Consider the following 17595-nt stretch of genomic DNA (forward strand, 5'->3'; position numbering starts at 1 on the left):
TAAAACTGTGGCATATATCGTAGAAACTCAATCAAAATCTTAAACTTAACCACGTGCAAATAATGATTGAGAAGCATCAGATCTGAGCGACACACGTCATAAACTCATCGACACGGTTATAATATCTCCAGAACTTTATTTCTGGAATGGTTTGCCAGTTAAAGTACAACATAAAATACAAAATAAAAACCAACAAAACAAGAACAGTGTCTATGTACAAACATTAAGAATGATAAAATTTCCTTTTCCAATATTAATAGCCATTTGATTGTCTATTTAACACTATAACTTTATTACAACAAAGTGTTGAAAAACCGAACTTTAACTAATAGCTCCCCCTCCCCCCTTTCAAAAGCAGAAAAGTGAATGAAAACCAATTTTATATCAAACAAAATGAAGCGGAAAACATTCCCAAGGGAAGGTTTTTAAAATGTACATTTTTTTTTCCCTGGAAGCAGACAACCATTATTACGGAACAATTTCAATTAAGCTATTACTTTTTTCCTTTTTTTTTTTTTTAATACAAACTTTGGACATAAATGACTGCACCAACACATTTTCCTAAAGCTCTTTTCATTTCTTGGAGGGACAGGAGAAATGAATTGCACAATCTACAGGATTGAATTGGAGAATATTGTATTAAATGGATTTAAATTGATCAATACACATCCTTCAAGTATGTCAAGACAAAAAAAAAAAAAAAAAAAAAAAATTATGGAGAATTCTGTTTCGTAAATACAAGGAAACACAATTTTACAGACAAAGCACAAGCCGTCCAAAAGATGACCGTCCTGGAAAACGTCCCGAAACGTTTTCCGGGTCGATTCAACATGCAAGTTTTGAATGAGGGTTAAGGCAACACTGCAAACCGGGCTTCTGCCTTAACCGCGAGACATTCTAGTCATCGTACGAGTTCAGTAAATCCCTAAGATGCGATAATACTGTACATTCAGCTAGCTCCGCTGCTCCGGCGAGGAGCGCACAACGCTAACACACTACACCCACTTGCAGTTGAGTGAATAAATAAATAAATAACTCTTCTTAAGCAAATCTCTGATGAGGAAACAAACGGCAAAGGAAGTCGAGAAGGCATTCTTGTGGCATACGCAGACTCAAAAGCACAGAATTTAAGTCTTCAAGTTCAAATCTGTTTGCCAAGGAAGAGAAAAATGGGTATCTGTACATATTTACAAATTATTGCCATATACGAGAGTATGTAAAGTCAAACTCTGAGAGAAAAAAAAAAAAAAAGGAGGTCAGCGTGGACGACGACAACGAACAAACCGAGTCCATTTAATCCGCAAGCGATTCTTGATGCATAGATAACGTCGGGTCAGTGCTTGCAGGCCTTTTGCGAAGATCAGGTTGTTCTGAAGAAAGGAAAGCAGGGATGATGAACAGAAATCATGTACAACTTTGCATAATTGGTTACCGAAGGGAAAAAAGACGTAAAACCGCGGGTGGATTCGGTTCCCGCGGTCGAGAAGTTCGAGAGTATCCCTGCAAATGTTTTTTTCAATAAATAGCGCTCTTGAAAATATCAAACAAATGCTCTTGTACACATTCGAGAACACGGAAACAAAATTTCACAACCAAAAACGCTCAATCGTGACCATAATGCAGTCCAGTGGTCTTCATTGCAATAAATACACCCAGCTGATCAAACGCCGCCTGATAAAGCAAGATTAACAAAAGACACTAATAAATATGCAACGGAGAAAACGTACACATGTCAAAGCAGTGTTTTATAATACCTCCATAATCATTAGAACTGTAATTAGGGCCTATATATATATATATTTGCTAGAACCACTTTAAATCGTTTGTTTGCAGTCTGTCAAAATAGCAGAAAATCTCCCAGGGCCGACCGGAAACACTAAACCAACTCTTCCGGGTTTTTGTGCTGAGTGAAAAGGACACTAAATAAACAGAGCTGCTTCAAACCGGAACAAAAAGTGGTCGTAGAGTAAATGCCGTTCAGACGGCATGATTGGTGAGCCGAGGCACCTGTAAACACTGATGGGTACCGGAGGACAGGCTGACCCCCTGCTGTCGGCCCACGGTGGGATCGATCAGTTTTTGATGCGACGACTCCTGTCACAAGTTCAGTTTTCCACAGTATTCGGACGTAGACACGTTTTATGACACTTCCAAAAAATTTCAAGACTGGAAAATAAATGGCTGTATTAACTCTTGAGAAATCAAGATTCAGGTCTGTACAATTTAGACATCACTGATGTCATAGTAAAAAAAAAAAAAAAACACCTCTAAATCTGTACATATATACACACACACACACGTATATAACCTGGAAACAAAAATAAACCAATTAGGAGGAGGAATATTCCCAGGAAGCGGCTATATACACTGTTTGATTGCAGCAAGTCCCGTGAGGTTTGCGAGCCTTCACTCCGACTGCAGCGTCGTGTGCTGATGTAGTGTGTGTGCGCCCATGTAGCTGCCGGCCTCGCCAAAGTCACTGACCGAAACCGCCATTTTGGCACTTGTGATATGATGCGTGCGGCCCTCGAAGTCCACGGCCACGCTCCTGCCGCCGACCGACACGTCGCTCATGAACGGTTCCGACAGACCCAGCTTCAGCCGTTTGGCCGCGGGCCGGTCGCAGTCCTCGCCGCACACGTTGATCTGGCCGAGGTCCGAGTGGTAGAAGCCGGTGTCCAGCAGATTGAGGCAGTCGCCGTCTCCGTTGCTGGAGTAGTTGAGCGGCTCCTCGTGACTCAGGGGCCCGCGGTGCAGCCCGTCCAGCGGAGAGAAGTTGTAGGAGTCCAGACAGCTCACGTCTGACGGGTTACACACCGACGCCACCGTGCTCGTCAGCGCTGGAGAGAGAGGAACATCCGTTATCTTAAGCATTATTATGTAGTGGAGAGACAATCTCATATTCTCACCAAGCCTGCATTTAGTTAAACATTAAAAAAGTCAAATGTTAGCACAATTTAAAGGGTTATTACTAGGGCTGCACGATTTGGGGAAAATGTCATATTGCGATAATTGAGGTCAATATTGCGATTGCGATATAATAAACAAATGGTTTCATGAGTCAACTTGCTTGGTTCAAGGAAAATAAATGCACACACAGATTACCGTATTTTCCGCACTATAAAGGCCCGTACACACCGGGACGAATATCGGCGCGCGTTATTCGCCAGCGTTTTTCAACGTGTTTTTTGTGTTCACACCCAAACGATTTTCGCTGACGATGAGCCGAGTGAACATGCAAATTCATTCCCTGACATTAGATGCCGCTTAATACCGCTCCATAACAGTTCTCTTTTATCAAGATTTTGTAGTCGCTGTCGCGTTTGTCACAGTTCTTTATGTTCCGACACCAACGAGACCAGCAGCTCTACATTCATCTTGCCTTGCATCTTCCTCGTCTTATTTCTTCCCGGCAGTGTTTAGACCTTTAGACGCTACTCGGCATATATCTTCTTCGCCGTTACGTATGTGTGCTCGGCAAGACCGTTTTGTGTTTGAGTGCCCCCAAGTTGTGTTTTACTGTAACTTCAGAAGCTCCAGACACGTGAACAAAAGCGCCAATCTCATTGGTCGGATAGTTTTTGACGCGGTGCGTCAAACCCAAAAAAACGAACCCGAGGCGTTTTTAAAAAAATGACGCTTTTACGCGTGGCGTTTTTCGCGTCGGTGTGCACACTCACATTGGCGCCCTTTGTTTAGTCACGAGGCGTTAAACGTCTGCGAATATCGCGCGCAAAATTCGTCCCGGTGTGAACAGGCCTTAAGGTGCACCGGATTATAAGGCGCACCTTCAATGAATGGCCTATTTTAGAACCGTTTTCATATATAGGGCGCACCGGATTATAAGGCGCATAGAATAGAAGATACTGCAGTCAAACGTTTGACTGGGTTTGCGTTATGCAGTGGTCACCAACCTTTTCAAGCCTAAGATCACATCCAAAATCCAAATGTAAACCAAGATCTAACACTTGCAAAAAATTATGAAAAAACAAGTGGCTGAGCTGTAAAACCTTGTTTATACTCGACGCGTCCGCATGAGCGCGAAGGTAATAAAAAAACTAATATCCGTCTGCTTGGGCAGATTCGGCTGCGGAGGCAAAAATGGCGTCATTGTAACAGCGCGCGCGCCTCCGCATCCGAAGATGCACGACTTTGAGCCGAATCTGCCCGAGCAGACGGATATTAGTACATCATCACACCGGCACCCAGTTTGCGTGTCTAAATCAGTTGTATGGTCTGGTGTTCAGTCTAAAACAAAACAGTTGCGTCAAGTATAAATGCCTTGTCTGTTTGGGGAGGTGCGCGCGCAGTCAGCGGAGGCTCGCGCTCCGGTGCCAGGCGAAAGTATAAACAAGGTTTAAGTCAGCGGTTGTTTTACAGACATTAATATAAGGCGCCAGATCCATATATAAGGCGCTCCAGATTATAAGGCGCACTGTCGTTTTTTGAAAAAATTAAAGGCTTTTAAGTGCGCCTTATAATGCGGAAAATACGGTAGTGATAATCTGCCCAAAGGAAAAAGTTCTTTAGTCAAGAGCAGTGAGTGTTTTTCTCTGTTCCCTTTGCTCTTTGATTAACTTTAGCGACAGATATAATTAGTAGCTACTGTGTACTGTCCCTTTAAGAGCTGCCGCTGCTGTCAGAGACGCGGATCTCACACGCGCCTCATTCTCTCACGAGTCACAACTCTTCACGTTCACCATAAGACTACTCTTATATGAAGATAAAAAGACATTTTGCTCGAAAGAGAACTGTATTCTGTCATGCTGTTTTTTGCGCACGCACGATATTAGCGCGAGTCTTTCTGTGTGTCACAGTCAGGACATTCACAGGCAGCGCGTTCATTTTGGCATACATGTGTGTTGTTCATTCTACCGCGAAAGAGAACTTGATACTGGCGCGTGTCGGTTTGTTTACACCTGGCCACTTCATGCGTTTTCTCAGATCGGATAGCTATCTGTTGTGTGTGTGTGTGTGTGTGTGTGTGTGTGTGTGTGTCAGGAGGACATTCACAGGCAGCGCGTTATTTTTTGTCTTATCGCGCATGAATGGTTTAAAAGCATTTGCATGAATAAGAGCGGGATCATGTAACACTTGCCAAAGGATGCCAAAAATTAACAGATGCTGCGTTAATAGCGCTAATTTGTTTATTTAATATAAAATCGCAGCATTTTGCGTCATATAATCGCGTAGGCTTGACATCGCGATTGTGATACGATTAATCGTGCAGCACTAGTTATTACTATTATGCTTTTTTTACATTGAACTTTCTTTAGTGTGTAATGCTTTGTACAGCACTTTGATCAACCTTGGGTTTTTAAATGTGCTTTATAAATAAACAATGAATGAATGAATGTTGAAGTTCGAGCATGAAAAAGGTCTACAAAGCACCAAGTCCCTCCAGCGGGAGTTCTTCTCTATATCAGTGTCAGTGTTTCTGAACTCCTGAAACGCCTCCATTGTAGTCTTGAGTTTCTTCCGGGAACGAACACGTCACAATATTCCTCATTTAAATAATTAATGCGCAGAATAAAGGGGCGGGGCCTGATTGAGTTAGTTAGTAGTGTGTTGAAACTCACTGTTATGGTAAGGGGCGGGACATTTCCCAAACACGCTCAAAACGGTCGACCAATCACAACACACTGGTCCAACCGACCAATCAGAGCACAGTGTGCTTTTCAGAAGGAGGGGCTTCATAGAGACAGGAACTAAACAGAGCGTTAATGAGAGACTGGGAAGAGAGGAGCTGCAACTGTCAAGTTTGGGAAAAATTATGTTTTTTGAAAATTCACACATTAAAACCTGTTCTAGTAGAGCCAAAATCAAGGGCATTATACTTTATATGTGAATATATTTTAAAATGTGATTTATTCCTGTCAATCATTTTAATATGCTGATTTGCTGCTCAACATAAAACAAAACATTAAAACAACTAAAAAAAACAACTAAACATTTCTGATGTTATCAATGTCATTCTGCTACTTTTTTCTTTTTTTTGTGGAAACTGCCACCACTATTATAATCTCAGAATGGATGATAAATGACTAAAGTAAACGCATGTCTAAAAACGTTATAATTTGTTGGCATACCGGAGAGGTCACTGGCTGTGATGGAGTTGAGAAGGTTGAGTTGTTGTTCGGTTGGAGGCTCAATCCTGCCACTGCTACTGGAACACACAGAAGCAGATCCGTCCACCAGACCCTCGGCCTCATCCACCAACCGGTCCATCAGATCCCTGCAGGAGCGAGGAGAGAATACTTAATTTACATTTAATCATTTAGCAGACGCTTTTATCCAAAGCGAATTACAAATAAGGAGAGCAATAGAAGCAAGTAAACTAACAGGACAACAATATGCAAGTGCTGTGACCTGAGAACTTCAAAGTTCATGAGCATGAGACTCGCTTATAATCAGAATGAGCTTTATGAGCTTTATTCGCCAAGTGTGCACAAACACACAAGGAATTTTTTGTTTTTTTCAGGAGCTCTTGGTACATACATACATATATGACATGTACCAAGAGCTCCTGTAAAAACCACAAAAAATTCCTTGTGTGTTTGTGCACACTTGGCGAATTATAAACCGACCATTATAAACACTCATTATAAACGTCTATTATGATGTCTCAGGTTCACACTGAACATTACAGGACTCACGTGACACCAGGATAACTGCTGAACTTCTTCTTCCCAAATCGGTTTTGCTGGACGAAAAAGTCAAATCGCTCGGACTTCTTCCACATGTAGTAAAACGCAACACACTCCGCCACCGTCCGTGTGTTGACCTTGAAAATAAACAAAGAAAAGTTACCATATAACATAATAATCAAGCATTACTTGGTGTAATATGATTTCACGAATACTCAATTACATTATAGCCTGACATGTTTTTAACCAATCAAATCCTAAAGGATAAAGCAGGCCCCATCCTATAATATAATTCCACAGAATATTTATAATACTGAATATTCATAATATTTTAACTTATAAATAGAAATGTGCGTATACAATGTTAATGGAATTTCAAGCGTTTTAATATGAGTGGCATCTGATTTATTTAAATCCTTCCTCAAATTTAAACATCTGAGACAACATTGTTTAGGATCAAAAACGCATGAGAAAAGACGCCATCTTACCTTGTGTTTCTGAATGAGGTGGAAGTTCTTCTCATACAACAGAAGAGCGTGTTCAAAATTCCGGCATTCTTCTTCCGACCACGGGAGCATCTCATCTAAATAATTAGATTTTTAAAATATTTTTTTTATTTAGTTCAACAACACTGCGATAACAAAACAACGGCATTATTTCCACTTACCCTTTAAGGATTTGTCATTGCTGCGATACCGTTCCAGAGCTTCCTGGACGTTGTAGTTACACTTCAAAAGCTCATATAAGGCCTGGAGAGGACAAACAGGTTTGTTAAGAAAAATGAATACATGTAGCCTGACGTCATCATAATCAGATTCTAGTCAGAATATGAGTCTGATATTGCTCCATTGGGCTGTGATTATGGGGCGTGTTTCAACCAGGAAAGAAAATGCCTCTGCACTCAATTGTATATATATATTTCATACATTATAGCATATTATAATAGGCCTACAACTTATTAGGCCTATATATTTATAGAGTAGCAAAGTAGGCCTAATCAATATACAAGACTGAACCACATAGATGTGAAATATAAAGGCTATCATGATCATTTTGCCAACAATGAACCATGGATTTGTTTAGTTTATAATACGTTTTATTTTTAACTTAAACAAAATAGGCTATATCATTCAAAACTCATCGGCTTAGACTGCATTTGAAGAAAAATAAACACAACAGTTTTCTGTGGCCTCGTGCGAACTTACGCAATATAATTAGACTTCTAGAATGTTCTTTCCAGTGCAAAAAATAATATTTTTTAAGTAATTAGACAACATTTTAAGGAAGTGTAGGGCAAATATCTTTATATAATTATACTTCCATTATAGTTAACTTTCTTTCCAGTGCAAAACAATACATAAAAAACAGCTAATAAACAAAATATAAAATATTGCACTCGAATACTGCATTCAAGCAACAACACCGTATGTATGCTCTTTTCTTTTTCGCCGGCTGCTCGGAGGTAGTCATTTTTACATTTCTCGCTGTTGTCACTTGTCGTCATCGTTGCTACTATACGTGACTCAGTCACAATGACTGAAACGACCAATTAAAAGGGCATTCTCTGATGATGTTCCAAGATGTTAAAAACGCTACGCTGATCATAGACGGACAGGGGGACAAATTAATATCTACCGCACCGTCGTTATTTTTTTTTCTTATCATAGCCTACAATTGCCTTCGTTCATAGTCTGATGTGTCTGTCATGGATTTGCACTGAATTGATTCTCAAAAATACGGAACAAAGTGCGTTCCGTATCAGTTCAATACGGAACAAGACTTTTATGTGTCAAATACGGGATGATTCCGTATTATACGGAATGGTCGGCAACTCTACCCATAGGAAGGACGGCAAAAACATCTTTCTGATCGACAAACGCCTTGATCGCGGTTCTATTCCTCTTTTAAAATTAATGCGCTGTCAATATCTACTGTACCAGACGCGATGGCGGCATCTGTTGTAAACAAATTCAACCAAAGCGCTCTTTGGTGACGTGGATGATTGTTACTGTTGATCATCTGTCCATCATCGTATAAAGCCCATCCTGACAATTTGATTGGTCGAACAGCTCTGGTTCGAGCATAGTCGCTCCACAACGGATCAAGTCCAGACCGAACTTCCTGAGCTCAAATGTTGTGGGCGGAGCTAAGTTCGGCTGGCATCCAGGCTAGGATATATGGCTAATGTCCTAAAAAATAAGGCTTAGAAAAGCAAACACAAAAACTTTGTGTCTACAGTAAGACAATCAGCAGATGCTTTTTAAATTAATTTATCCTCAGTCATATTAACAGCCTTCACCAGGAGGTAAAAATTAACAAAATATTAAAGCAATGCAAAGAGAAGCGTTACTAGGGCCATAGATATTATATGGACAAGATCCCCACAATATTCAGATTAGTGAATTCACTTATGTGTGTGGTTACATCCCTATTAGTGTTGCACGATGTACCGGTACTAGGAAGGTATCGCGATACCCTGCTATTAAAAACAATATGATATAAACTTTTATTAGTACCGGTACTTTAAGAGTGAGAGTAAATAATAAGAGCAGTATTTCTTAATTTGCGTAGCTGTGTGACAGCAGGAGTCAGGACGTGTACATTCACTACTAAACAACGGAAGCAGAACAGTAAAATATATACACGCAGCACTTGACAAAGAAACGTGCATGCATGAGAAAATAAAGCGCGGGACGTACTCGTGCTGCCGGGCTCACTCCTGAAGTGCGTGCACACGCCGTTCAGACAGCATACAATCGCGACTTCAGTTCTCTTTCGTGGATTATTAGGTTTGAATAGTCAAAATGATATGTAAAAATGCACGTCCTGGATGAATGTATTGGATACGTGCAGGTCTTAAAGGGCCAGACTGGCAGCGTAATATTCTGTGTGATTAATAATATTTTGTTTCCAACAACAAAAGAAAATAGACAGTCACCCAATGCTTGACTGAATAAATTTAATTTATTTATTAAGAACCAGTCTATAGTTAATTTATAGAGTGAAGACCTTATTGTTTCAGCTACAGAAGGTCTATAGCTTTCAAAAAAGAAATTACGCAATGTTTATTTTATTTGTCTCATAGTATTTGTCATATTGTTTGTAATTTGCTTTTTTGCTTATTTTTAATTACAAAGATACAATTAAATTAAATATCTATATTATAATTATAAAATTACATTTAAAAAATATTAAATGACTCGTATCATGAAATAAGATTTTGGTCATCCAAACCTGTTCAGAGTTTTTGAAAGGTTTGTAAATGTTAGCATGATTGATAATAATGTGAATGTTGCAAACATTTTGGTAAGGACGTTCACACTGACGTAATAATTATTATTATTATTTTTAATAAAGGGGAGGCAATGGTCATAAAGCAGGGTAGGATCATACTGGTCATGTGACTTTTTAGCTTTTTAAAATTAATTTATAAAACAATGATTCATTTCTATCATATTTTTAAATTACTTTTACTGTTTTAGTTTTTTTGCCGTGGTATCAATTCAGTATCGGTATCGAGGTATTTTGGTTTGGTATCGTATCGAAGTCAAAATTTTAGTATCGTGACAATACTAATCCCTATAAAGCCTGATGTAATAGCTGATATGCAAATATCTAAGATATCGAAATTATCAACACGTATTATAGGCAGATATAGAGGGATGACATATTAATATGCATTTTAACTAACTAGTCATACTGTTATAAAGATCTCATTGAAAGCTTTTAGAACTTCATCTTAATTATCCATGTGATTATAAGCTTCTGCACAGCACTAATCAGAACTGTTCATTAAAATCTATTTAGTGGACATTGTTAACAGCCCATCAAGTTTAAAGGGATACTTCACCGATTAGCATTTAGCTTTGTATCAGTAGAAACCCGGTAGTATTTTCGAATGGCCGTGCTTCCCTCACTCATGTTCCCCTGAGACGAGAGATTTCTGTATTGTGTGTCTGGAAGAAAACCTCCGAAAATCATCATTTAGCATCACCAGAGGCGAGAGACTCCAGCCAGTAGGAGGAGCTCGTCCCGCATGTCTTCAACCCGCCCATAGGGGGATCTCACGATAAAACGCTGTCTTTTCAGTTTCGAGTCGACTAGTAGCCTAGCTGTATCATTTCTCCCGATACTGCCCTCTGTGACCGGTAGGCGTGGCTTGGGAGTGTCCTCGTAGGGCAGCGAAGCAAATGCATTCTGGGAGTTGTTGTCTTTCATCCACATGAGCCAAAAATACATTTTCTGGCTTCTCTCAGTCTAGAAGACACCAACTTCTAAAATAATTTCACATTTCAACTACATAAATGACCCAATTTAAATACACATTCATCTTTCCAGCGGTGAAATATCCCTTTAATGCCTGTGTTTGGGTTGTATAAAAATATTGATCTGTGATATTCACCTGCTCATTGTCTTTGACCAGAGAACATTTGCCATCTCCGTCCATCTTTCCATCCGCTCTCAGAGCGTCCTGCAGAAAGCTTTTGACTTTAGACTCGGGCAACATGTCCGGCTGCCACAGCAGCTGATCTTCCTCTGCGTACACTGAAGAACAAATTAAAAAACATCTCAAATGAACAATCAGTTGACTCAATCATCAGCATGTTATTCCAAATAATAAAAATGTTATCCTTTATCAAAATCTAATATTATCTACAACTTTTATTCTTGCATAAAAACAATGCGGACGACAGATTTCTGTGAAGTCCCAACCAATATTATTTTGCACAGAATACCGTTTCACTAACTGAAAATATTTAGGCGGCAACCAAACTGAATCTTTGACCCGCCAAAGATTTATTTGATCATTTAATGTGACGATACCTGCCGTTCTGCAGTACCGGTATCCGCTGATAACTGTCTGCTCTAAACGCTGCCATGAGTGTTTGTGTAAGTGCTCTGTGAAGATCGTCAAAGGTTTCTATTTACAACGAGCTTTTGCAGTGCTGAGCTTTGACGACCGTGTGAATGCGATGGCCAATTAGGCATGTTTAAATTAGTTGAAATCAGCTCAAAATCACAATCAAGAATCCTTTCATTATAATCAGCAAGGTATAAACATGTCAATAAGAGATTCACTGCACTTTGTAGACAGCTTCAGTGACTATAACGGGAGTTTTCACAAGAGCACAGCTTTGTGTACCTCGTGTTGTAATTGACAGCTTGAGTGACTATAATGGCAGCGATCTTTGCTCACTTTGTGTATCTAACGAACACATACATACATACACAGCTAACTACACATTGCAAAGATTCTGGATTGACAACCATATTTAAATGCATGATTGAATCTGATTGACGATAATCTGATACTGTCAAATTTGGGAGTGTAAAATAGACCTGCCACTTTCTCTATGCTGTGTTACTTTGTTGTTAATTTTATTACTAACTTTTTAAATTAGTGACTTTTTGTACGTATACATTAATATTCTTAAATATAAAATAGTTAAGCACTTTGTTTATGATCCGTTCTGACAGTGACTTTTATATTTCAGAATAAATAGGATAAGTTAACATTAGAAACGGTATCTTTGCATTTATTTTGGATTTATTGTCAGCACTGGGCTTGCCGTTCACATGAGTAGGGTCTTTGTACTGTGTGTGTGTGTGTGTGTGTGTGTGTGTGTGTGTGTGTGGATGACCATGTTCGTTCCAGGAAAAACACTGATTAAGACATACATGTATACAATATGCTCAAGGCGATTTCTGGTTTATGTAAACACTGACACAAATCTGTACTTGTTCTTACTCACCTTTTTCCTGGTCATTATAACAGGTAAGAGCAGGAATTTCTGCCTGGTATTCAAATCCCACCATGATCTCCTGTGAAAGTAACAAAGTTAATAAAACTTATTTTATTAGAATCTGCAGAAACAGGTTCACAACTTTGTCTGACACACATAAATAGGACAACCAATTTTTAACTGCAAACTCTGATTAAGACAGTAAAAAGCTATTTGGTACTATAGACCACGTTTGACAAAGTTCTTCACCTTGCGAGAGTCTTCAGGGTTCAACCCATCATCCTCACCCTCAGATTCTTTGTCTCCATCGTAAATCACATTAGCTGGAAAAGAACAATCAAAAACAAATACTCAAATTAAAACTGGAGGCCACACTTTCATTAGTGATATTAAAATAACATCTATGTGCTTACAGCGAAGAGTTCTGGGGAAGAAATCATTGGTTTCGTGTGACGTCACAGATGGTGTGAGGTCATCGGCAGAAGATTGTGTTTCTTCATCGTCTCCAGAGAGCAAATCTTTAGCGATTTCTTCCTGTTACAAGACAAAATGACATTAACAACGTCAAAGAAAGAAATATAGAATTTTTTAAAAAAAAAATTATATATACATATATATTTACTTTATCTAACGTCATGTCAGGCAGCTCATCGGTCAGCTCTACAGACGAGCTGTCCGCACTCGACCCTCCGACAGCGCTGTCTGATGCTTCATATCTGTATAGCGCTAGCAGCTCTTCCAACGGCATGTTGCCCTCCTGTGAGAAAGAGTTTTGCTTGAGATCCAATGGTTTATCACTGAGAATCATGCATACAACTCCAGAATGATGCATAATATATGTGTGATCCCATCAGTGCTGGTTAATATTAATAGACATTATTATTATATGGATAAAAGAACACAATTTGTGTTTTTATAATGTCAGCATGGTTATAATTGTTACTTGCCACAATTAGGGACGCTAACGAATAATCAGCAATCGATTAATTGTTGATAATTTAATTGATGAAACGTATCAATGGTCATCATTTGATGTAGTTTTGCGACTCACATGCATTGGACACACTAGGATAAATTAAGTGAGCGCACCGTAGTTACATACTCTAAATGTATTAATGGGTACGCCTCAATTAAAGTCAGGGCACTGATGAAGTCCCACAATGCACTGTGAAAAACAGGGAGCATCGATGCTCATTATGTTCTCTTAACGGAAGTTCTGAAGTGCGAAACTTAAATCACGTGAGCTAACTCGCTATATATAATGACATGCAATAGATTTTTAAAAAAACAAAAAAACATCAGCACAAACATGTATCGCTAGACAGGTAATGAACATAATCTAGCTAACATTTATAACTTATTTACGGCTGAAGTGTTGCACGTTTATGTAACAAGCAAAGTATTTATCATAAAATACTTTAACATTACAAGTAATTCGGCTCGTTCGAGATCACCTGCTCTACTAAAACAAAAAACACATGATCTGCTATGGTTTACGAATGTTTCGCAAAGTTACAAACAAAAACGTGGTGCAAAAGCATGTTTACACGTGCGACAGTGGCGCAGTAAAGTCTGGTCTAAAACAAATATTCTTGTTGTATTCCGCTAGCTGAGAGCGATATACGATTTCAACGATATATGATAATGATTTTACAGATCACATTTTCATGTAAAGCATTTTTTTTTCACGCTATGAAAATACAGCACTTCTAATATGTCAGCAGAATTAAGTGATGGTCATATTCCCCATATTCACTGTAAAGTAGGGCTGCACAATATCTCGAAAAATTATCGTTATCGCGATAATAGTATATGCGATATCCGTATCGCAGAGAGGTGCGATAAATTGCATTTATTTTATGTGCCAAGCATTTGTGTGATGCATGCATGGGTTGTTTATCCAAATTCGACCAATCAAATGGGGCCTTACTATCTTTATACCCGCCTCCCCAGTAGGTGCTATTATGCTATTCGCTAGATCGGGCCCAAAGGTATGGAAGCTTGTTTCCGCCACAAAATATAACATTTTGAAAGATAATTGCGACTTTTTACCTCTCAATTGCGATTTTACATCAGAAAAAAAGTCAGAATTCTGACTTTATAACACGCAATTCTGACTTTATATCTCACAATTCTGACTTTATATCTCGCAATTCTGAGAAATAAAGTCAGAACTGCGAGATATAAAGTCAGAATTGTGAGATATAAAGTCAGAATTGCGTGTTATAAAGTCAGAATTCTGACTTTTTTTCTCACAATTGTGAGTTTATATCTCGCAATTCTGACATCTTTTCTCAGAATTGAGATATAAAGTCCAATTCTAAGGGAAAATGGTTTTTTTTAACCACAGAATAGTTTATATCTCACAATTGCGACTTTATATCGTGCAATTCTGACTTTATATCTCGCAATTGCAACTTTTATTTCTCAGAGTTGCGACTTTATATCTCGCAATTGCAACTTTTATTTCTCAGAGTTGCGACTTTATTTCTCACAATTCTGACTTCATATCTCGCAATTCTAAGAAAAAAAGTCACAATTATTATTATTTATTTATTATTCAGTGGCGGAAACAAGCTTACATACAAAGGGGAACCTATTAGGCTCAGAGCAGAGAGTGGAAAATAAAAACTAATGGCGGGAGAAGAGACAAGCGAGGAAAATGACAACAGCGAAGTACCTTTGCCTAAAAAGAACTGTACGTCTGAAATATGGCAATATTTTGGCTTCAATAAAGAAGACGTGTCATAAATGCAGGTACTGTGAAAGGGGCCGTTCACATATCGCGTCTAAAAACGCATGAAAAGCGCGGCCGCACCGCTATCTCCTTCTTTCCACAAGCACTTGTGTCTGTCGTTGCTATGCAACCATGACCTGCGTGAGCTTGCGGAATTCTGAAAAATTTGCACGCACAAAAAACGCGATATGTGAACATAAGTAACGGTGTCACTAAGTTGTGCCGAAAATTTTGGCCACGTCAAGAGGAAACTAATCTCCACAGTCATCTGGAACGCAACCTCAGGGAGCGATATGAAGACTTCAAAAAGTGTAAACCCAAATCTACCAAAACTGCTAACGCAATGCCAAGTAACAATAACAGAGTCTCAAAGACAACCATTAATCAAAGTATTGCATGTGTAACGTTAAACTCCTTTAAAAAAACTGAGATATTCTTCTGAATATCTATTAGCCTACCTGTTTATTTTAGTATGATCATTACATATATGAATGATAAAAAAAAAAGCATTTCTCTAGGGAAATGTTATATCGCAAAAAATATCGTTATCGCAACACTCAACAACAATATTGCATATAGCATATTTTCCCAGTATCGCGCAGCCCTACTGTAAAGCCAAGCTTCTAAGTTTAAACGACACCTATTTGGTTAGGCAACATGATAACTTTGTAGGTTAACGATTAATCCATTAATTGATAGTTGCAAATTTATTTTAATTGACATCCCTACCCACAATATTAAAATTATCATCCCTAAATGAGAGCGACATGTGCGTAGGGCAAAAGAATGAAGGCAAACCTTTTCCAGATCCGCGATTTCCGAGCTCCCGCTTGACTCGCCATCCCTCATCTCCTCTTCCTCTAACGTACGTTCATCATCATAATCGTGCACCAGCATGTCTGCCGTCGGGTCAAAATCGTGATCTTCCGATGACAAAGAGCCAACTGTAAAGATCAAATGAATTCATAATTATTAAATGCAAATATTAAATATTATTACACACATTTCAAAAATATTATTTAACCCAATAATACATTTATTTTTATTACAATTACATGCATGTGTAATATATATATATATATATATATACACACACATGCATACACACAAATATTTTATTCATAATATATACGATTTGTAAGTAAACATTATTAAATAGATTTAGAGGAAAAATTACCTGGGCTTGTACTTCCCAAGGAAGCCTGAAATTACAATGAGAAAATGTGAGGTTTGGGGAATTTACAGCATTATAAAGAACACTGGTTAACTTCCCTTAACAAAATGTTACTATAGTAACCAAATTATTATTACTGTTGCAAACCCATATTAAATAGGCTATATATATTTTTTGTCCTGATGACAGTGGAGGCAAAAGAATTACCACAATTTAACTATGGTAACACTCACTGTAAACTATAATAACAGTAATCGTTTGAATATAATATTGGGATGAATAGTAATTCATATATGAATAATGATAGCCTGCTCTGCACAGACCTATGAAGAAGAATTAAAAAAAAATGAATTGGTCAAATGTCATTGAATACAAAAAAATACTATATAAATGGACAAAAATCATCCCTTAAAAGAATTAAAATAAAACAGTTGATTCATTTGTACTTTTTAAATCCGCAGTTTACATTAGAAAATTATACAGAGTTTGTGAGGGTCACTAACAAGCCAAATAAATAACCAATATTTATTCATGTGTTCTGGGTCTCTTAAGCAAAATACAGCTATGTTGAATTATAAATTATAACATTAAAATTAAACAAATAAATGGTTTGATGTCGCCACTTCACAGCATCAATTCGGTACTGCAGCAATAGGGGAAAATCACTCAATTACTCTCTGAAATCGCGCAGAATATACAGACGAAAAAACGGCAATAATAAATAAGTAAAAATATTTAAAAAGCTCAAAATAACAAAAAAATAATAATTTTCAGTACTAACTAACCATCGCAGCGCGCTCGACGCTACTCGCAGCTCCGCTCAGTCAGATCTGACGCCCGCTCTGAACGCTCGACGCTAAAAGAGGCCGATCGACGTTTAAAACACTCGTTTTGACGGCCAATATTGCACGTATCTCCGCAAAACCATCCTCTATCCAAAGATAAGGCATAAATACACGTAATCAGATATAGAAATCCCAAACTAATGCACTGTGGTGAAATAAATTAGCGACAAAAATATGACGCCTTCCCCCAATTTTCCAACTTACCTCCGCCATCTTGGTACCTTTCGACTCTAAACTGGCTTTACGACGGAGCCCGGATTGACGCTGCAAGCCAATCGCGATAGACTATTTCTGCAGGTTGCCTCTGATTGGCTGGCGCGTTTAATACGCACGTCGAGCAGGGCACAGGATTGGCTGCTAGGAGCGAGCTTGGTTGACGTCGAAATACTGTATTCCAATGAGTTTCATTACCTGAGCATTCATTAGGATGTTTTAAAATACACTAAAT

General features: G+C 38.4%; 1 protein-coding gene across 4 annotated transcripts; it reads right to left on the reverse strand.

Moving 5' to 3' along the window:
• Positions 1-120: 120 nt before the first annotated feature.
• Positions 121-17373, reverse strand: mier3a (mesoderm induction early response 1, family member 3 a). Of its 4 annotated transcripts, none has more exons than XM_081354099.1 (14): positions 17352-17373; positions 16306-16330; positions 15927-16072; positions 13014-13148; positions 12805-12925; positions 12641-12714; positions 12401-12470; positions 11050-11192; positions 7315-7396; positions 7136-7230; positions 6657-6784; positions 6090-6235; positions 5580-5708; positions 121-2840 (listed from the first exon to the last, which is right to left on the reverse strand). In XM_081354099.1, the coding sequence occupies exons 1-14, from the start codon at positions 17358-17360 to the stop codon at positions 2407-2409; spliced, it is 1737 nt and encodes a 578-aa protein (XP_081210225.1). In that variant the 5' UTR covers positions 17361-17373; the 3' UTR covers positions 121-2406. The 4 variants fall into 4 exon arrangements, with proteins under 4 accessions (XP_081210225.1, XP_081210227.1, XP_081210228.1 ...); XM_081354100.1 differs by having other exon boundaries at positions 127-2840; positions 17088-17354; XM_081354101.1 differs by lacking the exon at positions 5580-5708.
• Positions 17374-17595: the final 222 nt, after the last annotated feature.

Source organism: Scardinius erythrophthalmus (assembly GCF_964197995.2).
Source record: "Scardinius erythrophthalmus genome assembly, chromosome: 23".
NCBI classification, from domain to species: Eukaryota; Metazoa; Chordata; class Actinopteri; order Cypriniformes; family Leuciscidae; genus Scardinius; species Scardinius erythrophthalmus.